General features: G+C 40.9%; 1 protein-coding gene across 1 annotated transcript in view; it reads right to left on the reverse strand.

The window, feature by feature from the left end:
* Nucleotides 1-26,847, reverse strand: part of PKN2 (protein kinase N2) — a 254,573-nt gene that overhangs the window by 33,668 nt on the left and 194,058 nt on the right. Inside the window, exons 8-16 of the mRNA XM_082266674.1 lie at nucleotides 21,536-21,645; nucleotides 15,402-15,545; nucleotides 12,083-12,158; nucleotides 11,801-11,975; nucleotides 9,521-9,653; nucleotides 5,788-5,924; nucleotides 5,615-5,690; nucleotides 5,438-5,529; nucleotides 3,679-3,855 (exon numbers count right to left, since the gene is read on the reverse strand). Of these exons, the coding sequence (XP_082122800.1) occupies nucleotides 3,679-3,855; nucleotides 5,438-5,529; nucleotides 5,615-5,690; nucleotides 5,788-5,924; nucleotides 9,521-9,653; nucleotides 11,801-11,975; nucleotides 12,083-12,158; nucleotides 15,402-15,545; nucleotides 21,536-21,645 (1,120 nt within the window). The remainder of the gene's footprint in view (nucleotides 1-3,678; nucleotides 3,856-5,437; nucleotides 5,530-5,614; nucleotides 5,691-5,787; nucleotides 5,925-9,520; nucleotides 9,654-11,800; nucleotides 11,976-12,082; nucleotides 12,159-15,401; nucleotides 15,546-21,535; nucleotides 21,646-26,847) is intronic.

Consider the following 26,847-nt stretch of genomic DNA (forward strand, 5'->3'; position numbering starts at 1 on the left):
TGGCGAATCGCAAAAAAATGGCCTGGTCAATAAAGGAAAAATCCAGAAGTGGCTAGAATGGAGGCAGCAGAACTTCTGGTTCTGGTTGTGATGTCACTGCTCTTCTGGCGGTGACGCACTTCCGGCCGCACTCAGTTTCCGGCTTGAGACAGTGGGGGACAGTAGGATAATAGCTGTCTCCAGGCAAACTCTCAGGGCCTCCCTTCCCCATCTGCACAGCAGGGAGCCTAATTTTGGCCCAAGGTACAAGCTCAGGATTGGCCCTGTTAGTGCACATGACAGGGCCCACCATCTATTTAAGGTGCTTACTTTGTATGTTTGATTGCTCCATGGATGCTGTAACATGGCTGATGTACCTAATGCTTGTGTATGCTGATCATCGATACTGGTAAGGGTCTTTGCTGTTCATTTCTTCTTCATGCATCAAATCCACCTATGTTAATTTTGTGTATATGACTGGGTGATTTTTTGACTGCTCTCTTACTACATAATCTAGGTAAAGTCTGCTCTCTGGGACAAACTGGGACCGTCTCTCTTTGTGATGCTGCATGGATACCCACTGCACCTAGAGTGTTTTTACAGTCTTTTTTGAATTTATTCATTGGTCTCTACACATAGGTATGTGGAATTTGTGGACTCACATATAGCATTCTGGACTTTTCTGAGCACTCAAATCATATATGACTTAATATAGTCATAATTCTTTTTTACCTTTTCCTTATATGTATCTACTTATTACTAGACAGATGAGAGCGCAAATGCCCAGGTTGCAATTGTTTGTACTTTGTACTCGGGACTCAGTACTGTGGATATAGGATAGTTCCATCTGGTTCCATCTTATGGACGGACCCCCAGCATAATATGGTCCTCTTGTACTAGCCTTGTCTTTATATGACATTTAACATTTGACATGATGTTCTTCATGTGTATATATATATTCTCTGAACATAAGTTATATCTTTAGAAAATCCAGCCCGACTCCAATGTCCATTATCCCCCTGAGGAAGACTGAATAAGTCAAAACGCGTTGGGGTTCCAGACGAGAACCATTGGGATTTACTTTAATGTGTCTCAATATTGTAAAATCTGTGCCGTTTTGCGTCACATGGATTTAGATTTTTCCATCAACTCCCAATTTTGGGAATGTTTTTAATATGTTGTGGCAATAAATGAAATGTTATTCTTTTGTACGAATGCTTGATCTTTTGGGCATCATTCAAAGTCCCTTTCCCTCCCCTCCTGGTGTGTATTTTCTAATAATTTGGGACGGATGATATATATCCATCTATCTATATGATTACACCATAATATTTTTATAGCCACTTAATTGATAGTTGCAAGTAATGTTCTAAAGATGAACTTATCCTTAAACCCCTTTCTGTGTGCTGCCGACGACATGATCGTCTCCTAATTCAAGCAAGTTGTGACAGTAATTTGAGCCTGCTAAAGACATTTACTGGAGGAGTTGGCTGTGGCCAAACAATGGCCATCACACTGCAAGGTTATCAGCATAACACATCTAACATGATCTAACCCAGCCTTATTCAACCGGGGTGCCTTCAGGGTTGCATTGTGAATAGAGAAGTGGTTTCCCCCCCCAAACCTGCTACATATCATCCAATCATAACAGGTGCTTCTAGACATTACTTCATTCCCTATGTCACAAGGAATGACCAGGTGTATCAGGCAACAGAAGGTTGGACTTTCAATAATATGGCTGACATCTTCCATTGGCTTTAAACTCATCCTAAGATGGCCAATGGCATTGTACCAGCATAGATGATTTGCACTCTGATTTCTAGTAAATAATCTAGAACTTACTTGGACACATTTCTATAGCATATATGTAAAGAACACCAAATTATAATCGATCTGTAGTGATCATATAGTGGAACCCTGTTTAAAGTAGAACTACACTCTCCCAATCAACATTGTATTTCTAATCCTCATGCTGCTAGAATAAGTAAATAGATAGGAAAGTATATCATATTTACTTGTTTTAAACCTTTATTTTTTACATTTCTTCAGTTACTTCCCCGATTTCCTGCCTAGGCAAATTATGTCATACATCCAAGGAGTCTTCAGGAAGGGAGGAGAGGAGGGGTTTTCTCAGATCAAGTATGCATGCAAGAGATTGTGTTAAGTTCAGGGCAGTAAGTAAATGCTATATGAATTATTTGCCCTTACTCAAGATTGTCACGGCCAGAAATGCTAGGGGGTGTTTTTCAAAGATTTCTCACCAAAATAAAGCACGGAGACATGGATGAATGGGGGAGTCTGCTTTAAATATTAAAAATGAATGATATTGTGTTTTTGGTTGGATGCAGTGAAGATAAGCTTTAAATATAATTACTTCTCATGTATTTTATTTATTTCAGGTACTTGTATAGCGCTGTCAATTTACGCAGCGCTTTACATATACATTGTACATTCACATCAGTCCCTGCCCTCAAGGAGCTTACAATCTAAGGTCCCTAACTCCCATACATACACAGTAGGGCCAATTTTTTTTTTTTTATACAGGATCCAATTAACCTACCAGCATGTCTTTGGAGTGTGGGAGGAAACCGGAGTACCCGGAGGAAACCCACGCAGGCACAGGGAGAACATGCAAACTCCAGGCAGGTAGTTTCGTAGTTAAGATTCGAACCAGCGACCCTCTTGCTGCTAGGTGAAAGTGCTAACCACTACACCACTGTGCTGCCCATTTATCTAAGAGTTTCTCATCTTGCACTGTATGCATTATAGCTGTCATAAGCCGTCCCTGCTGGGAGAAGACCGCGATTATTGCAAGCGGTTATAGCAGCCACTAGTGATAATCGCAGGTAAAGCCTGGCATGCTGGTGGTACCCAAGTTGATAGAGTGAACAACTTTGTACATTCAGCCTGTCTAAACACTGTACAAGATTTGAACAGTGTATGGCCTGCCTAAGTATGGACAGACTGGAGAAGGGATGGAGCCTCAGTCAGGTTTTTATTGCCGTCTCTACTCAAATTCAAGAGATGATAGTAATCGGGACAGGAAGCTGGGGAAAGCCCTTCTCAAGAGTCAGGATGCAAAGAAAACAAAAAACAGTCCATTAAGAAAAAATAAAATTGGTCTGGAGCGCCTGTAATGTGCAAAACTGCTTGTGGTTAATCATTACACAAGCCAAAGGGACCTCTGCACACCAAGTCATGTTAGATCTATTGATATAGATGCAGAGAGGAATATTTTCAACCAAAGCAACAATCACTTTTTAGTAAATCTGGCTGCTGCAGATGGATGAAAAGCCAAAAAAAAAACAGCTTTTAGCAGAACCCAACTAAACTATTTTGCTGTTGTGTTGGTAGTTCAAGTGCTTTAACATAAAAAAAGAGTATTTAAAAACTTAGCATATTTTGTTTGGTTCCTGATAAAATGGCAAATATTAGCTTAAAGGGTGACCCTACTGGCAACCCTCCTGACCAACATCCTTTAATAGAGAAGTCAAAGGAGCTGGGAATAAAATTGTTAGAAGAACAGTGGCTACATCCAATCAGATGCAGCTTCTGTTGCAGTAATTCTGACAGCTGCTAAGACTAAGAATACAATAGCCACAGCGGGAGATTAGTCCATTCATGCCAAATCAGCCTTTTCTACACTTATGGAAAAAACATACCCCCGCAGATATCTGAAGTAGTTTAGAAACAACTTACACAGCTCTTGGTTCAGAAAAAACATCTGTGTGAATGTGCATCATTAAGTCTCCTCCCGCTGCATATTCCATCACAAAACACACGTGATCTTTGGTTTGGAAACAAGCAAACAGGTTCACCAGGAACGGGTGCCGCACACTATTCACAGTTTCAAAGATGCGCTTCTCACACATAAGGCTAAAGTACAGCAGAAAGAAAACCGTTTGTTAAAAGGAAATGTAACAGGAAAAAATGAGAATACATCACCTATTGGAAATATTTAGCGAGAGCAAGGATCCTTGCAGCACATACTCACCTTTTCCTGTGTTCCCCTGCACCAAAAACAAAGAAAATACCCAGTATTTCTTGGTAAGAGGAGCAGGAAACCTGGTGCTTGACAAATGGCCTAGTACAATTATGTAGTTAACCTCCCTGGCGGTACGATTGTTTCCGATTTTAGGTACTGAAAGCGGTACAATTATTAAGGACGAGCAGCCCAATCCAACTATTTACATTTTTTTTTTTTTTACTGTGCGTTCTTTATAACATCTCGGGTATGATAAAGTTTGAAACGCAAAATCATAAATTATAATAAATAAGTTAAAGTGTATGTATATATATATATATATATATATATATATATATATATATATATATATATATATATATATATATATATATATATATATATATAGTACATTAAAGCTGCAGGAAAGGGAACTGGGGGGCAATTTATTTTATTTTGTAATGTAATCCAATAGGATTACAATATATCAGTGTGTTTGTGTTTTTTTACTATTTGAATTTGCCGCTGGTACCATCCCCCTGCGACGTGACGCTCGCAGGAGACGGAAGCCGGGGCTCACAGCATCGGGCGGAAGATCCGGCTGCCGTATGCTGCAGGGACACATCGCGGGATCCCGGGGACAAGGCAAGTACCCTCTACCAGGATCCAGCGATGCTCCCTGGCGGTACCCCGAGTGTGGCTCGGGGTTACCACTAATGGCACTAAAATTCCACCCCGAGCCACACTCGGAAATACCGCCAGGGAGGTTAAAGCGAGAACTCCAAGTGGGGATCACAATAGAGCTTACACAGGTTGAGGTTTCCTCATTCCTGATTGATGACTGAGCATTAGTGGAGCAAAAGAAAGGCAAATGCATGCTGAGAGCTCCACTTCTGAAACATCCAGTGACTTTGACAGCTGCCATCAGCAAAAAGCTGGCCATTTAGACTACATATCTGATGAGCAGGCTGCTGCATGACATGGCATGCATCAGCTAACACCCCCCATACCAATTACAGCTGTAATACATGCAAGAACCTCCATTTATCAAACCCACGGTCTATTGACTGTTAAAATCTAACAAAATGCAGTGAGTATTTAACAAATATTAACGTGTGCGTGCTTAAATTTCTAGTTATAGGGGGAACCCTATATTAAAATAAAAGTTCCAAAGAGCTGATCTCCATAATGTAATGGACCTTGTGTCCAAACATGCATTTCCGAGTGGGAAATTGTTTACTGGTTGTGGAGGGCAATATGTCACTAATTCAATTCACTTGATTTTTCAGCCACTCTAGAGCAAGGAGAGCTGAGCTAATAGGACATAAAATATTATAAACGCTGACAGGAATGTTTGATAAAAAACGTACACAAGAGGGCAGTGTGACAGACCAAAAAAAAAATAATCACATTTTTCTAAACTGTATAGTAACTGTTCAGTTTTCTGGATTTAAAAAATCATCTTTACAATTTATAGATTTTAGATAGACCTACCTGTCAACTTCATCACGAGATACAATATCTCCTTTCTTTAAGGCTTTAATTGCAAACATTTCATTAGTGTTCTTATACTCTGCCAGCAGCACCTGAAAGGAACAAAGTTGTCACAATAAAACTATACACAAGTTCTATCAATAGCTGTATCTTTTCATGATCTCTCACAAAACACACCTTTCCAAAATGTCCTCTGCCTAATACTGCACAACAATGGAAGTCCTGCAAGCTGAACTGGAACCGAGGCTGGGCTCTGCGAAGACAATTCAAAGATGTTACGAGGTTTGTCAATCCAGTAGACACAGCAAAATACAGAACGAACAAAACATGGACTTGGGTAACCGCATTACCGTCTTTCCTCTGTCTCTAGTACAGAGTTAAATTCCACATCTGACACAGTGATTTCCCCTTCACTTGTTAGATCCTTTATCGGTTTTGTAGCTACATTGTTTCGATTATTTGAATATTCATAATTTGTTCCAGGGTCCTGATAAAGAGAGATTATGATGGTCAATAAAGAGGTTTACTTGTACCCAAAGTTATCTGCCTCTCCTTTAGGCTACAGTCATCTCATGGATGAAGGAAAGAAATTAGCCTACATGTTGCTTAGTCTCCACTGGGCCAATGGCTAATCACAGCATTCATTTTGAAGCTTTCAGTTTAGAGCCAAGCATTGTGCCTGGCAAACAAGATGTACTTGATGGTTTACTGAACTTTTTCAAATCCAGTGATTTGGAGGCACCTGCCAAACTCTCCTTTTTGACAGTTGGGCAAACAAAGCCTACAATTTACTGATCTCCAGGAACTTTTACTTTCATTAGGTTTATCAATATCACATAACGCCTGGGGAATGGATGGGAACTCTGGGAAGTAAAGCTCCAAATATGGTAAATGAGCATTTCCTCCAAGGGGTCTCGTATACCCAATAAAGTGAATAGCTTATACAGAGATAAAAAATCCTCTTATGCAAGTTTTACTTATTTATCTGCAGCAATCTCTTCTCTACAGCCATTAAAAAGTGCTGATATGTGATAAAATCCTTCTGCATCTGAGTGAGGAGCTCAGAGGAGGGAGCTGCAGTTACAATGCTCATTGGAAGAAAGGGACACACCCCAATCACACACTGCGCAGGAGCGAAGGAAGGATACAGCTGTGTTCTGAATAAACCAGCTGTGTGCTGAGCTCCCTCCCCCCATCACAAATGTTTCGCATGTGTCGGGAAAACTTCTGACAGGTGGCACATGCTGATAACAGAGGAACGACGCACCAGAGAGAAACGACACTTAGAGCTTTGGAGAGAGACAGGTAAACACTACAGAAATACAGTATGTGCATTGTTCAGATTTCATGACTGGGGTTTACAACCACTTTAAATTAAGGCATTGAAATATAAAAAAAAAAAAGCAGGTTATGGCATAGAAATTTAACAAAACCTCACGTTATTCATAGAGGATCACATTCTCTGTGAGCAACCTGTAAGGCCTAGGCCAAGCACCATTCCATTCCTTTCTCATCTCCTGCTGTATCAACTTACCTCCTCTACTGACTGAATTTGTTAAAAGCACAAATCATTGGAACAACATTGTTTAATCAATGTTGTAGGCTTTCAGAATTTACATCAAACAGCAAACCGGTCAATGAACGTGTACGAGATGAGTGTTCTATAAGGGAGTACATAGATGGACACTTAGAGTAAAGACCATCTAATTTGAGGGAAAAAAAAAAAAACAGTAGGCTATCACAAGAAATTCAGCTAGATTTAAGAAGGTCAGGCAATCACGGTCCACAAGAAATTCAGTTAGATTTAAAAAGAGGTCAGGCAATCACGGTCCACAGGTACATGACAGTTCGTATACAGTCAGTACTACAGTTAGGTCCATATATATTTGGACACAGTCACAATTTTCATACTTTTGGCTCTGTACACCACTAGAATAAAATCAAATGAAACAATCCAAATAAAGTGCAGACTTTCAGCTTTAATTCAAGGGGTTGAACATCAATATCAAGTACAGATTTTAGGAACTGCTATTTTTATACAGCCCTCCCCCCCATTTTCAGGGGTTTGTATGTAATTGGGACAAATGAAAAATTATAAATAAAATGTTCATTTTTAATATTTTGTTGAGAATCCTTTTCTGGCAATGACTGCCTGAAGTCTGGAACCCATGGACATTACCAAAAGACTGGGTTTCCTCCTTTCTGAGGTTTTACTAGCCTCCAACTGCAGTTGTCATTACTTGTTCTTTGTGGCTCTTTCTGCCCTTTATCTTTCAAAAGCTCCTGGGATGCTTTTGCACTGTGATTTGGATCATTGTCCATCTGTACTGTAAAGCACCGTCCAATCAACTTTGCTTCATTCGGCTGAATCTGGGCTGACAGTACATCTCTAAACCCTGCCGAATTCATCCAGCTGCTTCTGTCACATCATCAATAAACACCAATGACCTAGTGCCACTGGAAGCTACGCATGTCCATGCCATCACACTGCCTCCACCATGTTTTACAGAGGACGTTGTGGTGTTATCGCTCTCACCCTCTCATACTGGTCACTGAAAATTCAACATGGCACCACAGGGCAGAGAACTCTGAGGATCTGAAAAAAAGAATTATTGCTCTACATAAAGATGGCCTAATCTAGGCTATAAGACTACTGCCAAGACCCTGAAACTGAGCTGCAGCACGGTGGCCAAGACCATACAGCAGTTTAACAGGACAGGTTCTGCTCAGAACAGGCCTCGCCATGGTCGACCAAAGAAGTTGAGTACACATGCTCAGCGTCTTATCCAGAGGTTATCTTTGGGAAATAGACATAGGAGTGCTGCCAGAATTACTGCAGAGGTTGAAGGGGTGGGGGGGTCAGCCTGTCAGTGCTCAGATGCTGCACAATACATCAAATTGGTCTGCATGGCTTTCGTCCCAGAAGGAAGCCTCTTCTAAAAGATGATGCACAAGAAAGTCCACAAACAGTTTGCTGAAGACAAGCAGACTAAGAACATGGATTAATGGAACCATGTCCTGTGGTCTGATGAGACCAAGATAAGCTTATTTGGTTCAGATGGTGTCAAGCTTGTGTGGCGGCAACCAGGTGAGGAGTACAAAGAAGTGTGTCTTGCATACAGTCAAGCATGGTGGTGGGAGTGTAATGGTCTGGGGCTGCATGAGTGCTGCAGGAACTGGGAGCTACAGTTCATTGAGGGAACCATGAATGCCAACATGTACTGTGACCTACTGAAGCAGAGCATGATCCCCTCTCTTCGGAGACTGGGCTGCAGGGCAGTATTCTAACGTGAGAACGACCAAACCAGTCAACCATTGCCTTGCTAAAGAAGCTGAGGGTAAAGGTGATGGACTGGCCAAGCATTTCTCCAGACCTAAACCCTGTTAAGTATCTGTGGGGCATTCTCAAAAGGAAGGTGGAGGAGAGCAAGGTCTCTAACATCCACCAGCTCTGTGATGTCGTCATGGAGGAGTGGAAGAGGACTCCAGTGGCAACCTGTGAAGCTCTGGTGAACTCTCTGCTTAAGAGGGTTAAGGCAGTGCTGGAAACACAAAATTGACACTTTGGGTCCAATTTAAACATTTTCTTTTAGGGATATACTCACTTTTGTTTCCAGCGGTTTTGACATTAATGACTGTTTATTGAGTTATTTTGAGGGGACAGCAAATTTACACTGTTATACAAGCTGTACACTCACTACTTTAGTAGTAGTACCAAAGTGTCACAAGAAAAGATACAATACAATTAAATGTTTACAAAAATGTGAGGAGTGTACTCACTTTTGTGAAAAAAAAAAAAAAAAAAAAAAAAAAAATTATACACATACACTATATATATATATATATATATATATATATATATATATATATATATATATATATATATATATATACACACACACACATACATACATACATACACACACATAGTGATGCAAGGAGGATCAGAAAATAGGGGAAAAAAAGGAGAAAGAGAAAGAGAAAGAGAAAGAGGAGAAAGAGCCTTTCCTTTCCCCAAGAAGCAGCATTGGAACAACATTATAGAGTCTAGAACCAAAACTAAGCATATGCATAAACCTTTACCTGAGCTGGTATGCTTGGTGCTTTAATGTCTATTGAAGCCTGATAGACATCAAGGTCTAGTGATGATGCCCGGGGTGGAACACTAGGTGCTTCTGGTTCTATTTCAAAGTCCAGCTTGCCTATAGGAGATTCGCTTTAAGGAAGAAAAACAATTAAACTTACATTGCATTCCCTAGCTCATTTTTATATATTTAAAAATAAAAATATTAGGGTCAATAGAATAGAGAACAGGTCTGCTTACCTGTTTAATAAGGGCAATAATTTAGCAATGTAAAGAGACATGAAGGCATGAAGGACCTTTATAAATGTAGTGCCTTGAAAAAGTATTCTTACCCCTCCAAAATTTTCCACATTTTGTCAGGTTACAACCAAAAACGTAAATTTTATTGGGATTTTATGTGATAGACCAACACAAAGTGGCACATAATTGTGAAGTGGAAGGAAAATGATAAATGGTTTTCATCATTTTTTACAAATCAATATCTGAAAAGTGCAGTGTACATTTGTATTCAGCCCCCCTGAGTCAATACTTTGTAGAGCCACCTTTCGCTACAATTATAGCTGCTAAAGTCTTTTTGCGTATGTCTCTACCAGCTTTGCACATCTAGAGAGGCAAATTTTTGCCCATTCTTCTTTGTAAAATAGCTCAAGCTCTGTCAGATTGGATGGAGAGCATCTGAACTGTAATTTTCAAGTCTTGCCACTGACTCTTAATTGGATTTAGGTCTGGACTTGGACTGGGCCATCTTAACACATGAACATGCTTTAATCTAAACTATTCCATTGTAGCTCTGGCTGTATGTATAGGGTTGTTGTCCTGCTGGAAGGCGAACCTTCACCCCAGTCTCAAGTCTTTTGCAGACTCTTAACAGGTTTTCTTCTAAGATTGCCCTGTATTTAGCTCCATCTTCCCATCAACTCTGACCAGCTTCCCTGTCCCTGCTGAAGAAAAGCATCCCCACAAGATGATGCTGCCCCCACCATGTTTCATGGTGGGGATGGTGTGTTCAGGGTGATGTGCAGTGTTAAGTTTTCCACGTCAGTGTTTCGCTTTTAGGCTAACTGGGTTAATTTTGGTCTCATCTGACCAAAACACCTTCTTCCACATGTTTACTGTGTTCGCCACATGGCTTCCTGCAAACTGCAAATGGGACTTCTTTCAACAATTACTTTCTTCTTGCCACTCTTCCATAAAGGCCATATTTGTGGAGTGCATGACTAATAGTTGTCCTGTATACAGATTCTCCTACCTGAGTTGTGGATCTCTGCAGCTCCCCCAGAATTACTATGGGCCTCTTGGCTGCTTCTCTGATTAATGCTCTCCTTGCCCGGCCTGTCAGTTTAGGTGGACAGCCATGTTTTGGTAGGTTTTCATTAGTTTCATACTCTTGATTTTTGGATGATGGATCGAACAGTGCTCCGTGAGATGTTCAAAGCTTGGGATATTTTTTTTATTTTTATAACCTAACCCTGCTTTAAACTTCTCCACAACTGTATCCCTGACCAGTCTTGGCCTTCAGATGCCGTTTGTTCAACAAGGTTCTCCAACAAACCTCTAAAGGCTTCACAGAACAGATGTATTTATACGGCGATTCAATTACACACAGGTGTACTCTATTTACTAATTGGGTAACATTCAAAGGCAATTGGTTCCACTAGATTTTAGTTAGGGGTATCAGCATAAAGGGAGTTGACTACAAACGCATGCCACACTTCAAATATTTGTAAAAAAAAAAAAAATTGAAAACCATTTATCATTTTTCCTTCCACTTCACCATTCTGTGACACATTGTGTTGGTCTATCACACAAAATCCCATTAAGGCCCCTTTCACTCTTATGCGACTTGTCCTGCGACTTGGGATTGCAAAATCACATGACTAGTCGTACTCCCTGATTTCCAATGAGTACCGTTCATATCTGTGCAACTTCAAGTTGCAACGACTTCAAAGTAGTCCCTGCACTACTTTGGGCCGATTTGAATGCGTTTTGAGGTCCACGACTTCAAAGTAATCCCTGCACTACTTTGGGCCGATTTGAATGCGTTTTGAGGTCCATAGACATTGCTTCCAAGTAAAGCCAAAATCGTGTCAGTCAAAATTGCAGCAAAATCGCATGACTTTAGGGGCCTAAAATACATTTACGTTTTTGGTTGAAACATGACAAAATGTGGAAAATTTCAAGGGGTATGAATTCTTTTTCAAGGCACTAATTACAAAAATACTTCATTGGTAGGTACAGAAAAGTTATAAATGCATTTGAGAGCATAACCATGCACATACCCAACTGACGGCGATAGCTCCACGCTCTGTGGGTCCACAACCGACACCGCAGAAGGAACAGTAACCTGAGGACTGTAAGTGCCAGAGTGATTAACTGTGGGAATTGCCCGTCTCACAAGTCGTCCCCATGTGGCGATGTTAATATTCATCTGTGGAGCTCTGAGGAATGTTTTTCCTGTTAACAATGAATAATTGGTAAAAGCAGAGAACCACATCACTGAAGGCTATCAACATCTACTGACGACACGTACACTTATCTGCAGCTCAAAAACATAACATTACCTTGTTGCTTTGAAAAAATCTTTTTCTGTCTCTGGAGTTTTGGTCTTCTTTCAATAACGGGATTGAAAAAGGTTACCTGTGCATAAAGAAAAACAGCTTAACTGCCTGGAACATTTTTAAGCAAATTATACATTTACCAGAGAAAAAGAGCACTAAAATAATGCAACATTCAATTAACAGACTTAATACACCGACCTATCTCCAACACCACTGTTAATAAGCATACTTGGTAAGGAGAACCCAGGCATTTCAGATACTTAAGATGACCTGAATTAAATTCCATTCATATAGCGGGGCATTGCAAAAAATTACAGTAACATGGCTATATATACAGACCACTATGTCCCATAATCATTTCTCTCTCCCTCCCCCAACCCTTCCCCCACATTCAATGAAAAGCCACACATTTACTACAGCAAGCAGTAAGTAGGTAGTCATTCTGTAGGGTGCAAAAACAACACTCATACTTATTTCTGGAGCCATGAATAAAACACCAGGTAAAGTGTAACCAAAGACAAAAAACCTTTACCCCCCCCCATTTTAGATAGCGTAAGGAAGGTTATTATAACCCGTCGGTTTGTTTTTCTTTTTTACCACGTGCCCCATAGGGAAGGATATCCCTTAAAGGGATTGTAAAGTTTTTTTTTTTTTTTTTTTTATTACAAACATGTCATACATACCTCCTCTGTGCAGTTGGTTTTGCACAGAGCAGCCCGGATCCTCCTCTTCTCGGGTCCCGCTTTTGTGCTTGTCACCCCTCTCCCTTTGAGTGCCCCCAAAGCCAGCAGCTTGGTATGAGGGCACCCGAGCCTGAGCTGCAGCTCCATGTATCCATTCAGACACCAAGCTGCTGTTCAGCCCCGCCCCTCTCTCCTCTGATTGGCTAACTGACTGTGAGCTGCAGGAGCCAATAGCACCACTGCTGTGTCTCAGCCAATCAGGAAGTAGAGTCCTGGATGGCTGAGGGCCTTGTGGATGTCGCTGGACAGAGATGGGGCACAGCTAAGTGTTAGGGGTGCTGAGGAGGCTGCTACACACAGAAAGTTTTTTATCTTAACGCATAGAATGCATTAGGAAAAAAACCTGACTTTACAACCCCTTTAACTTTCTGTCCTATAGCCAAAACAAAACAGGAAGTGAGAAGAATACAAAGATCCTATCCACACTTCGACCTCATATACCTGACTTAATACACCCAGACCAGGCTGGGTTTACATCTGGTAGAAAAGGCAGGGATAAAACACAGAGTGTTTTATAAGTGATCCACTATGCCCAAACAAAGCTTACTCCCCTATTCCTCTTGTCAACTGATGCTGAAAAAGCATCTATAGAGTGGATTGGGACTTCCTCCAGACCACTCTAAAACACATCAGTTTGGGCAAGGGAATGTGCAAGTGGCTGTCTGCCCTGTACTCTAGTGCATTGGCTGCAGTCAAGGTTGAAGAGGCATATCCGATATCTGTAACGGGACACGCCAGGGTTCCCTGCTGTCCCCCTTGACATTTATACACCCCTAAGAGCCCTTTCCGCAAACAAACAGATACAGAATATATATACAAGGCCCCCAAAACTAAGCCAATGATGAAAAGGCAGATACACCTGGAAACGCATTTATTGGTTGCAAATGGTGGCACCAGGCAGCGGAGGAATTTCCCTGTCATTGCAGCCCCTTTCCGATCTGACAGTTCTGGCTTCTATACAGCGACACCCGGTGTCCCAACACCATCTTTTTGGCTGTCACCTGTCGGCTTCCCTCATGGTCGAAAGCTGACCCCGGTGCTGCGAGTCTTGTCACTTCTGCCTGTCCTCTACTTACTCTTGTGAGTGTAACCAACTATGTTTTAATAAAGCGTTTGAGTTTTAATACTACACTATATGGTGGCCCTTGCGCCTATTGTTTTACATTTGCTGCATAATACACCACTTTCTATAAAGAAGTACAAAGTATTGCCACTCAAACCCCTCCACAATGCTGCAAAAGCCTGCATTCCAGCAATGTGGGAACAAACCTTATCCCCTACCATTTCACAGTGGCAGGCTAGAATTACTAAAATCCAGCAGATGGAACTCACCATGCGAGCAAAAATGGAGACCGTGTTTTTTTTTCTATAGAAACCAGACTTCGCTGGCTCTCTCACCAGAAGCCTTAGTTATCGTTATCATTCACAGAATAGGTTCCTTGGCCATGGAGGGACAGTGGTTTCTGGAGAGTCCCCATTCCTCTTTCCTACCCCTCTAATTTTCCATTCCCCATGGTCTTGATTTTTTCTTCAACTTTCCCCTATTTTTCTTTTCCATAACCCCCCCCCCCCCCCCCGTTTCCCTACATTATTTTATAAAATTCTTATATGATCGTTATAACATATAATGTACTACTAAAGAGGAAAGATGGTTATAATATGAACCATATTGACATTCTGTAGCAATATCTAGAAGAAAAGTTCCCAATTCCTCTACTGTTAGCTTTATATGTAGAATTTGGACTATACTTTTCTCTTGAATATAAAATTTATAAGTGAGACAATCCTGAGGTGTCACCTGGGACCCCAGGACTAGTGTCCCTATTGGAAGATTCCCCTCTATTAGGGTTTTGGTGTCAACCTAAAATTTGGGATATTGTTTAGCTTTCATTTTTGGCAACAGTAAAAATGACAGAGGCTAAATCTTGCTAATGGAGGCACAGACAGCAATAAAAACTGACAGGTGTTCTAATCCCTCTCCACACTACGCAAAACTAGAAAAAAATTGTTTTATCTTTAGTCAAAAAGGGTGCTTGCACCCTGTTCCATTGAAAAAAAAAAAACTGGTTTAAAAAAAAAAAAAAAAAAAAAAAAAAAAAGTATATATGTGTTTTTGATGCTTTTTCTGGTTGTTCTGCACCTCTGAAACAAGAGCATGTGACTCGAACGCACCAAAAATGCACCAGTAGGCATTTTTGACATGTTTTCTATTCTTGCAATGGGGATGCTGCATTTAAGGTGCAGCATTTCAAAACACACAGAACCTGCAGCACAGTGGTGTGAAGATTCCTAAAGGGTTTAACGCAAACTTTGTGTTTTTAGCAAGATAAAAAACGCAGCAAAACAGCATCAGTATGAAAGGTCCCTGAACTAACACAGGAACAAAAGGACAAGCACAACATCAAATCAGACCCTTGGAGACAAAAAAGAAAATATATACATCTTCTCAGTGAACAGATACAAGTATTTGTACTTGATTGTAGGCACTACATATAATATAACCCTGCTTCATAGATAGGGAGCTCCTTATAGCCTTGGCAGCTAAGCAGCTACTAAATGGTTACTCTCCAAGTTCTCACCTCTGCAAAGAGCGTGCCCTGTGGCTCCAGATAGAGACACATGCCATGTCTCTGGTTGTCTAGGAAATCTTCTAACCTCAGAAACTTCACAGCACACAAAGACCTCCAGTCTCTCCAGAACACCGAAATCTCCAATTCTCTTGACTAAGATAAGAGGCAAACAAACAGGTTTAAACACAGACCATCGAATCTCGGTTATAAATAAAAGATTTTCTTTAGAATAAACAGGGTGATTCAATAAGGAATTTGCAACACTTTTCTGTCAGTAAGATACCTATAACACAGGCGGAATAGTCGTGTTCGCCTATCAGTTTTTCAGGTAGACCCGCCAGTCTCCTCTATGGCGTGGCGGGTGTCAACGGACATGTGACCATTGACACCCGCCGATATCCGATCCGCTAAAACAGGCAGATGGAGATGTTTACGGATCAAATGGCAGTCGAGAGTAAAAATGCAGGCCGACCGTTTACATCCGACCTCCCATAGAGGACGACGGCTGTGTGTGTGTCTGCTCCGCATAAGCGCACACGCACCAGCCATCTGCCTGCTCAGCGGAGATCAGTGGACAGATTCCCCACTGAGCAGGTGGACTTCAATGGAATCCGCCTTGTGTGTAAAGGGGCTAAAGTCCGTAAGTAGTCAAAAGCCTTACGCCAAATTTACGCGTGCCTGCAACAATGTCACTGTTTGTACTGGTGCGTGCTTCAAATTCAAGTAATACTTATTTTCAGCACTTTTACTTTATGGCGCTATACTTGCAGCAAATTCATAAGAAACACTGCCATATCAGTGGTAAGGAAAGTTAAGATAAATAAGACATGCTGAAGCAAATTGTTAATTGTGCTGGTGATAGTGTCACGTCTGAGACAATTTTGCAACAACATTTGTCTTTAAGCTCCTCTGTAATTGATGTTATATTTGACCTGTTTTCTATTACTCTTGACTTTTTAAAATATTTTCTCATGTAAAACTCTGTCACTTTGCAGGAGAGATGCTTGCGACAGTCATGTCAGAGTTGTGACAGATGCATATACACCAGCACATACATGAATGTGTCAAGTTTTTGCACTGCCATGGGACAGAGTTCTAAAGAGTATGTACAGCACTGAATTCCAGGGATTGGGTTTTCTTTACCAGTACAAGCCATATGAAAATGCAGAACAAGGGAGGTCAAGCACTTTTGCTGTTGATGCAGTAATTTAAAGCCGGGTTATTGTTACAATGCAGTTAGGTCTTGGAAAGCCACGAAAAGTCAATCTGTGTAAGAAGGGAAGTTGGGAGTGTTGCAAGCCCAAAGCTGAAATCACACTTTTTGTTGTGCATTAAAGTAGTATTAAACACAAAAAAGTGTAATATATTGCAGCTTACAAATCCTTAGGTAGATGCATTCGTTTTAAATATTAGGCTTTTTTCTCTCTCCATTTTCACTGGGTGATCTTACATTAACGCACCTCCTGTATTCAAGTGCCCCCACTCTCTTGTAAGGAGCACATGGGCACCTTTGGACAGCAGCAGTGTGTCTGGGGGGACTTGGGTACACTAACAAATTGAAGCCAAACTCCAGCTCACACTGCAGTTACAAAAGTTTTTTTCTCTTTGGATAAAGATTTTACATGAATAAAGAAAAGCTGATCATTGTAGGAACCCCTCAGTAGTAAAAGGCTTCTCTCATCTCTGATATATTTGAAGGAGAGCTTGTACTGTTGAAAAACAGACTTACAGGCTAGGTCATCAGGTGAAAGGAAAGAAAGCCTAAAAAAGAAAACCAATACAGCCATCACATCTAAAAATTGGTAAGCTGCAATATAATAGATATTTACTTTTGTGTTTAAAGAGGAAGTAAACCCTCCTCTGACACTTTTACCTATTAGGTAAGTCTATGATAAGGCTTACCTATAGGTACTGTAAATATCTCCTAAACTTGTACAGTTTAGGAGATATTTACCTTAAATGCAGCCAGTGACGTCACTGGCGCATGCGCTCTGAAGGAACGGCTGCTGGTGCCGTTTCTTCAGACCCCCCCCCCCCCCCGTGCCGTGACTGTCGGCTCCCGTGCGGGAGTGACGTCACCGCGGCTCCGGCCATTTAGATGACCGGATGCCGCGATCCCAGAAGACTGGCGACATGTCGCCCGTTATACAGGTGAGCGGGCGGCACGGCGGGGGCTCGTTCTAAGGTAAGTATTTCATAATGAGCTAGTATGCGATGCATACTAGCTCATTATGCGTTTCTCTACAGGTTGCAAAAAAAAAAAAAAAGTAATATCGGTTTACAACCTCTTTAATACGTGCAATGATGTTCAACATATAAAAGTGCAAATGCGATAAAGGCACAAATATATAATAGCGTAATTTAGGTGCAAAAAATGTATAAATGTGCAAATATTGCAAAGAAAATCCAATAATAACTCCACGTGAAAAAGTGCTGAAAACATATACTGTAGTTCCAAAATAGTGAATCAGCCAACTATGGGTGGCTAGTGCTCCCAGTGATGAGTGACCAGAGTGTCACAGTGAACGCAACCGTGCACCCCCTTGTGAGTGGGTGCTCACCTTAGATCATCCTAATGATCATCCATCTGGATCCTTTTGGCTCCTCTCATCCAGGATTACCCAGGTGGATTTAATCGTGTCACTCAGTGCAGCAATATGTAAATAGAGAAACTCACAATAGTGCATGAAATCCTTAAAATCAACTTTATTGAAAAAAGGGTAATATGTTTCACTCACATTTGTTGGTGCATCGCATGCACCTTAAAATATTCATGGCAATCAGAGAATTCTATCCAGAAATCTGTAAAATCGCGGTGGTATAGCGGGAGACGCCGTGTAGGTCTGCCTGCAGCTTGTGAATGTAGCGTGTACTGGCAGCCGACAGTCTGCACCTTTATCGCATTTGCACTTTATATGTTGAGCATCATTTTTTAAACGGACCTATATCAGTTTTATGTGTGAATTTTATTTTAGGATATAGATATTTATATCCCTTAGGAGGCTTAAATTATTTTAATTATTTGCGCAGCGCTATTTATTTATTTATATTGTTCACACTGGTATGAGAAGTGGAGTGTCTGCAGCGAATCACCTATCAAAAAAAAAAAAAATGGCTTCATATGCTGTATGGCAGGCAATTGTCTGCAATTAAACCACCTGAGACATGACGTTGGGGGCGGGATCCATGATGCTTTGTAAGACGAGGATGAGTGATCAGACAGTCCAATCTTTGAACACAGGGTGGATACCAAATAACAGCATTCACTCTTTATGGTAAGCACACAGCCACCTTGCTATAATTGTTCACAGCGCCTTCCACTCACACTCCATCCTTTTTCCCCCTTTTTCTCCACTTCTCTTTCTTTCCTCATGCTGCACTCCATGGTCATTGTTCTTACTTAGCTTTTCAACAAATCTTCTCATTCTTATCCACTTGGTTTACCTTTATCCACCTAGGCACCCTTTCTTACCCTCTGGTTATTTCTTTTCATTCCCTGGTCCACATTCATGTCTCTGATACAGCCAATATATATATATTTATGACCATCATCATTTATTGGCTGCTATCCTACAGGAAGTAGCTGCTTACTTGCCTACATTTATACTTTTTTATTTAGAGACTGGCCAGCTGTTTGATATACTTGCAACACATTCTCATTGCTCTCCTTGAATTGACACAATGCATCTGGATCCTGCACCCTTAGCTCCCTGTTTGGACTATTTGTCCGCCGCCGTATGGATGCACTGGTTCTAAGCACGACGCGGCTATATTTGTGAGTATGCGGTCTCCCCATATGGGTCATTGAGCATTCATACTCCCAATAGCCATTTACTCTGCATGTTTATAATACAACTACAATAATTTATTTTCAGATTTACCTGCACACTTACACTCCTGACGAGTGGGCAATGTGACCCACGAAACGCGCGTCGAGTTTCAAGACATTTGTATTGATGTGCATATTGTTACTGTTATGAGACATTGTAATATATTTGTATGACCGTGTTCTGTTTTGTGTATGTCAAACATTCATGTTGTTTTACTTTTGTATATTGGTTCTATACAATAAACCAGATACATTTCAACTTCAGTTTCATGACTATTGGGTCCACCTCATCTAAAGTCCCGTGGGCAATCTTCTCCGTTTTTATATGGAATCACCTATCTAGTCTATTTTAGAGGTAGCTTGCAGGATTCCTTCTTTTTATATTGTATTAAAGCATGCCATTCCTTTAAAAATGGGTTGAAAATATACCGCAGCAATGGGGGAAAACAAAATAATAAAAAAAAGTGATAGTATTTAGCAACCTTACATACCATACCACCACACACAGCATATGCAATATAGAGTGCTGCAGTGCATCAGTCTCTACTTTAAAGTGTGTTAGGACACTGCCCACAATTAGGCCCTTTCACACATGTGCAACTTGTCCTGCGACTTGGGATTGCAAAGTCGCATGACAAGTTGTACTCCATGATTTCCAATGAGTACTGTTCACATCTGTGCGACTTCAATGTAGTCCCTGCACTACTTTGGTCTGACTTTGATGAAATTTGAGGTTCATAGACCTAAAGAATATACAGGCATTGCCTTCAAGTCCAGTCAAAATTGCGGCAAAATAGCATGACTTTTAGGTCGCACAAGTGTAAAATGGGCCTAACTAGCACTGCATACACAGTAATGTGCAAAAGTTTTAGGCAGGTGTGAAGAAATGCTGTAAAGTAAAAATGCTTTAAAAAATTAAGATTTGGTTTTAGTTTTATCAATTTACAAATTACAAAGTGAATGAACAGAAAAAAAATCTAAGTCAAATCAATAGTTGATGTGACTACTCTGACTTCAAAACACCCTAAATTCTTAAGCCTGGTACACACGATGAGATCAGACGAATAATAGTCTTTTTTTTTGCATGCCAGTCTCATATTGAAAATTAAGAGGTTACTTATCCTACAAAAATTCTGGCATGACAGAATACAAGCTTGTGGAAGACCGTTTCTGGTCATACACCATGGTAAGACTGAGCACATAAACAGGACACAAGGCAGTTATACTACATTAGCAAGGTCTCTCCCAGGCAAAGATTTAAAAGACGACTGGGGTTTCAAGATGTGCTGTTCAAGCTCTTTTGAAGCAGCACAAAGAAACAGGCAACACTGAGGACTGTAATCGCAGTGGTCAGCCAAAGAAAGTTCACGCAGCCGGCAAAAGACATATCATGCTTGCTTCCCTTCAACATTCAAAGAGATCCAGCAGTGATATCAGTACAGAACGGTCGGAAACCAGTGGAACCCAGGTACACCCATTTACAGCCTGGAAAAATCTGGCCAGAAGTGGTCTTTATGGAAGAACTGCAGCCATCTTCCAATTTTAAAAGAACGCAAGCATGTGGCATTAAAATTCCTTGGCACCACTGCATCTATGACCTTCAACGTTGCCTGATCAATGGTTTTCTCAATGGTGAGAAAGGCATGTAGTTTATCCACCATGCCATACCATCAGGGAGGCCTGTGATTTGCCCCAAATTTATCATACAGCCAATGTCAATAAAAACTACAGTATCTTCAGTGTAAAAAAGAAGTCCTGGAAGTAGTTTGGCCCCCACATCATCGATTCTGTCTGGAAGAGACAGAAGAATTTGGGGCATCCTACAGCCACAGAAGATCTGTGGTTAGTTCTCCATGATGTTTGGAAAAACCTACCTGCTAAGGGTTTCCAAACACCATGTGCAAGTGTACCTAGAAGAATCAATGCTGTTTTGAAGGGTGGCCACACCAAATACAGATTTGCATTTAATTTCTGTCCATATACTTTACATTTTGTTAACTGATAAAAACAAACTATTAGAACTCCCATTTCTGAAAATATTCTAATTTACAGCATTTTTATTTTTTTTTTTACACCTGCCTAAAACTTTTGTACAGTAGTGTATATTACGTGGGTTACAGTAAGCTGTTTATAATTGTCTTTAGACTGACCCATATAACCATCAAGTATATTGAACCACATTAGGCACTTTAAGATCATACATTTTATAAAAAGTGCAAATTGTTTGAATTTTAACAAGGTAAACTATAAAAAATTATATTAAATTCCACTAAATGTAAATCAGGGGTATGGGATTTGTCAATGCTATACGCACTCTGTCCAGCTCCAACGTAAACTTCTGGTCCCATGACTGGTTAGAAATAGGTTTCCAGTTGGTCTGCCCAACTACAGTATTGTCCAGCTTCAGAACAGCACAGACCTCATCTGTAAGGAAATTACTGCAACTGAGCTTAAAAGGCTAAGAGGATTGCAGAAAACAAAAAGCTCCACTGTTAAACCCACAACAACAAAATATCTGCTTAAGAAAAGATTAGATGCATTTTTTTTTTAAAGAGCCTGGTGAATGAACAGATGAAATAGTCTCTGGGTTTCATTACTAATTATGTGGGGTTTTACACAAAATTCACTAGACCTCTAGTCTGCTTAAGTACACAAATTAAACTTCAAGATGTCTGAACCCCTCTTAAAATGTAATGTAATGAAATAAATATTTAGCATATATTATAGATGTATTAAAAAAAAGAAAAAAAAAAAAAAAAGAAAGAAAATACAGCATCTCACAAAAGTGAGTAAACCCCTCACATTTTTGTAAATATTTTATTATATCTTTTCATGTGACAACACTGAAGAAATGACACTTTGCTACAATGTAAAGCCAGTCAGTGCTCAGACCATATGCCGCACACTGCATCAAAATTGGTCAGCATGGCTGTCCTCCCAGAAGGAAGCCTCTGCTAAAGTTGATACACAAGAAAGCCCACAGTTTGCTGAAGACAAGCAGACTAAGGACATGTATTACTAGAACCATGCCCAATGGTCTGAGGAGACCAAGATAAATTTGGTTCAGATAGTGTCAAGCGTGTGTGGCGGCAACCAGGTGAGGAGTACAAAGACAAGTGTGTCTTGCCTACAGTCAAGCATGATGGTGGCAGTGTCATGGTCTGGGGCTGCAATGCTGTATGAGTCCTGCTGGCCCGAGGAGCTTCAGTTCATTAAGGGAACCTTGAATGCCAACACGTACTGTGACATACTGAAGCAGAGCATGATCCCCTCCCTTCGGAGACTGGGCCACAGAGCAGTTTTTCAACATGATAACTACCCCAAACACAACTCCAAGATGACCACGGCCTTGCTAAAGAAGTGGGGGTAAAGATTGGCCAAGCATGTCTCCAGACCTAAACCCTATTAAGCATCTGTGGGGAATCCTCAAACAGAAGGTGGAGGAGCGCAAAGTCTCCAACATCCACCAGCTCATCGATGTCATCATGGAGGAGCGCAAAGTCTCCAACATCCACCAGCTCATCGATGTCCTCATGGAGGAGTGGAAGAGGACTCCAGTGGCAACCTGTGAAGCTCTGGTGAACTCCATGCCCAAGAGGGTTAAGGCAGTGCTGGAAAATAATGGTGGCCACACAATAAAAGGGTGCACTCACTTTTGTTGCCAGCAGTTTAGACATTCATGGCTGTGTGTTGAATTATTTTCAGGGGACAGCAAATTTACACTGTTATACAAGCTGTACACTCACTACTTTACATTGTAGCAAAGTATATTTTCTTCAGTGTTGTCACATGAAAAGATATAATAAAATATTTACAAAAATGTGAGGGGGTGTACTAACTTTTGTGAGATACTTGTATCTTGTGTGTATATATATATATATATATATATATATATATATATATATATATATATATATATATATATATATATATATATATATATATATCTCACACACATACATATATTATATATAAATATATATATATATATATATATATATATATAAATGTAAATATAACACACACAATTGCTCAAAAGCATTAAAGGAACACTTTTAAATCCGAGTATATCAATAAAAGTAACTGGTGCACTAGTAAGGCAACAATGAGAAAATGAGATGACCTCTAAAACAGGAATGCTTTTACAGGTAAAGGCCAAGGACTTCCCCCCCCCCCCCCCCCCCCTATTCATCTTGATTGTTTTTCACTAGTTTTGCATTTGGCTAGGGTAAGTGTCACTACTGGCAGCATGAGGCGATATCTGGACCTGGACTACAGACGTTACACAGGCAATCCAATTCCTCCAGGATGGCACACCAATATGTGCCATTGCCAGAAAGTTTGCTGTGTCTTCCAGCACAGTCAAGAGCATGGATGAGATTCCAGGAGACAGGCAGTTACTCTAGGAGAGCTGGACAGGACCATAGTAGAAAGGTCCTTAACTCATCAGAAGGACCGGTTTCTGCTCCTTTGTGCAAGGAGACCTACATATGTGTCAGACCTACAAAATGACCTCCAGCAGGCCAGTAGAGGCCTGAGTAGGAGGTTCACACTAAGCATATGTGACAGATGTGAAAGGGTCTGGAGAAGGTGTGGACAACATTATGCTGCCTGCAACATTGTTCAGCATGACCAGTTTGGTGGTGGGTCAATGATAGTCTGGGGAGGCATATTCATGGAGGGACGCACAAACCTCTACAGGCTAGACAATGGCATCCTGACTTGCTAAGGTATCAGGATGAAATCTTTGGACCCATTGCCCATACCTACGCTGGTGCAGTGGGTCCTGGGTTCCTCCTCGTGCACGACAATGCCCGGCCTCATGTGGTGAGAGTATGCAGTCAGTTCCGGGAGGATGAAGGAATACCACTAAATGGTCCCCTTGCTTGCCTGACCTAAATCCTGACCTAAATCCAACAGAACACCTCCGGGACATTATGTTTCGCCAGGTTACACCTCAGCCTCTTCATGAGCTCAGTGACGCCCCGGTACACAGCTGGGGGAAATACCCCAGGACACCATGCGTTGTCTCATTAGGAGCATACCCCAATGTTGTCAGACAAGCATACAAGCACTTTGGGGCCATTAAAACTACTAGGTACCATTTTGAGTAGCTGCAATGAAATTTCAGCAAAATGGACTAGCCTGCTTCATCATTTGTTCACTTTGGCTGTCTTTGAATTCAGCCCTCTGTAGGTTGATAATTTTAATTTCCAAACAATGTGGCATCCTTTCGTTCCTAACCACATTACCCACATATTTTTCCTAATTGAGATCTGAGGTGTTTTCCAAGTGTTCCTTTCATTCTATCTAGATGATTATTATTTATCAATTCTATTTTATTTTATCCACACGTAGCTAACCAAGCCTATCCATTTAAATATATTAACTTGGAGAAAGCACTTGAAGTTATACCAATATATCTGAATGTTGGGGCTGCAAAAATGGGATTTTGAACTTACCGTAAAATCCATTTCTCTGAGTTCATCAATGGACACAGCGCTCCATACATCATAACTAGCGGTATATACATTTATAAATTATATAGGGTCTGGGATTAAAAGTACCATTTCAGTCTTTGCAAATGACACCGAGCTTTGCAGTAGAATAACTTCCTTACAGGCTGTCTCCAACTTACAAGCAGAGCTCAATGAATTGGGCAACTATGTGGCAAGTGAGGTTTAATGTTGATAAATGTAAAGTTAGGCACTTGGGGGCTAAGAATATGCATGCATCATACATACTGGGGGGGGGGGGGGGGGGGTAGTAGAACTGGGGAAATCTATAGCGGAGAAGGATCTGGGTGTTCTGGTAGATCATAAGCTTAGTAATAGCATGCAATGCCAAGCTGCAGTTTCCAAAGCAAGCAAAGTCCTTTCTTGTATTAACAGAGGCATGGACTCCAGAGAGAGATACAATTTTGCTCCTGTACAAATCATTAGCAAGACCTCATCTGAAATGTGCAGTTCAGTTTTGGGCACAAGTTCTCAAAAAGGATAACGGGGAACTGGAGAAAGTGCAGAGAAGGGCAACCAAACTTACAAGTGGCATGGAGGAGCTCAGCTTTAAGGACAAATTAAGGGAACTGAATTTATGCTCTCTTGAGAAGAGGCGATTAAGGGGGGATATGATCAACATGTATAAATACATAAGGGGTCCATATAGTGAACTTGAGTTGAGTTATTCAATATAAGGTCATCACAGAGGGCAAGGGGGCACTCTAAGTCTAGAGGAAAAGAGATTTAGAGATTTAGTGTCCAAAAATAGAAAGGTTTTTTTACAATAAGAGCTGTGAAAATGTGGAATAGACTCCCTCCAGAGAGGATTCTGGCCAGCTCTCTAGATTGCTTTAAAAAAGCCTAGATTATTTCCCAGGTGTAAATAATATAACTGGGTACTAATATTTATAGGTAAAGTTGATCCAGGGAATAGCCGATTGCCTCTAGGGGGATCAAGAAGGAATGGTTTCCCCTGTTATAGCAAATTGGATTATGCTTTGCCGGGGTTTTTCGCCTTCCTCTGGATCAACTGCGGGCATGCAATTGTATAGTTGTTTTTCCCTTTACTGTTTTTTGTTTTTGATACGTTGAAAAAAAAGACAAGTCCATCTGGCTCAACCAAACTATGTATATTGCCTCCTCAAGGAGCAGAACAAAAAACACCTGGCTACACCCATGGGGCGTCCTCAGTTGGTATATAACCCCCCTCTCTGCTCTAGGCAATCGGTTTAGTAGCAAGCAGTATTAGAAGTATCAGAACTCTAGAGGGGTGGGTGTTGTGTCCGTTGATGAACTTAGAGAAATGGATTTTATGCCAAGTACAAAACTCCAATTCGCTTTCTTTCATTGACGGACACAGCGCTTCATAAATCATAACTAGTGGGATGTCCAAAAGAGTGCCAAAAAGGGAAATGAGGGGTGGAGAAACTAACCCAAGGCTAAACATAAAGAGCCCTTAACCAGGACACAGGACCCTTAACTGGGTCACAGGAGCCTCGTTTGAAAACTAAAAGGTTTAAAGAAAAAACACCCTTCAAGAGGGAAAAGCCCCTCTTAAAGAGCAGCCTGCAAAAGTTTGCGGCCAAAAGAAGCATCCGCAGATGCCAAAATATCTACCTTATAGAATTTCGTGAATGTATGCACGATCGACCAAGTGGACGTCTTGCAAACTTGCGATATTAAAGTCTGACAACGGAAGGTCCAAGAAGCACTCAGCGCCCGAGAAAAATGCGCTGTGACAGGGAAAGGTGGAACATGACATTTAACGGTGTAGAAATATAAAATGCAGCGCTAGTATGTGAACATAATATGATGGCAATATAAAACATCATATGCATTAATCAATCAATATAAAGTCCATATGCGTTTTAACTGTTCATATAAGAATGCAGTTGCAATCTTCCTCCCTTTAGTGTGTAAACCAGACTTGTCCCTCGGTGAATAAGAGTATTTTACACCTCCACCACAAATAATTGGCCTCTTACCAGAAACTGTGGATCACCACTAACAGGGTGATCTATAGCACCTTTTAAATTAGGAACCCGGATGGACACAGCTTGGAAATCCAAACGTTCTATCCAATGGGCAGCACAACAACCAAGGTATTCCACTTCCAATGTACATAGCT

The sequence above is a fragment of the Pelophylax lessonae genome (genome assembly GCF_965119305.1).
Source record: "Pelophylax lessonae genome assembly, chromosome: 8".
NCBI classification, from domain to species: domain Eukaryota; kingdom Metazoa; phylum Chordata; class Amphibia; order Anura; family Ranidae; genus Pelophylax; species Pelophylax lessonae.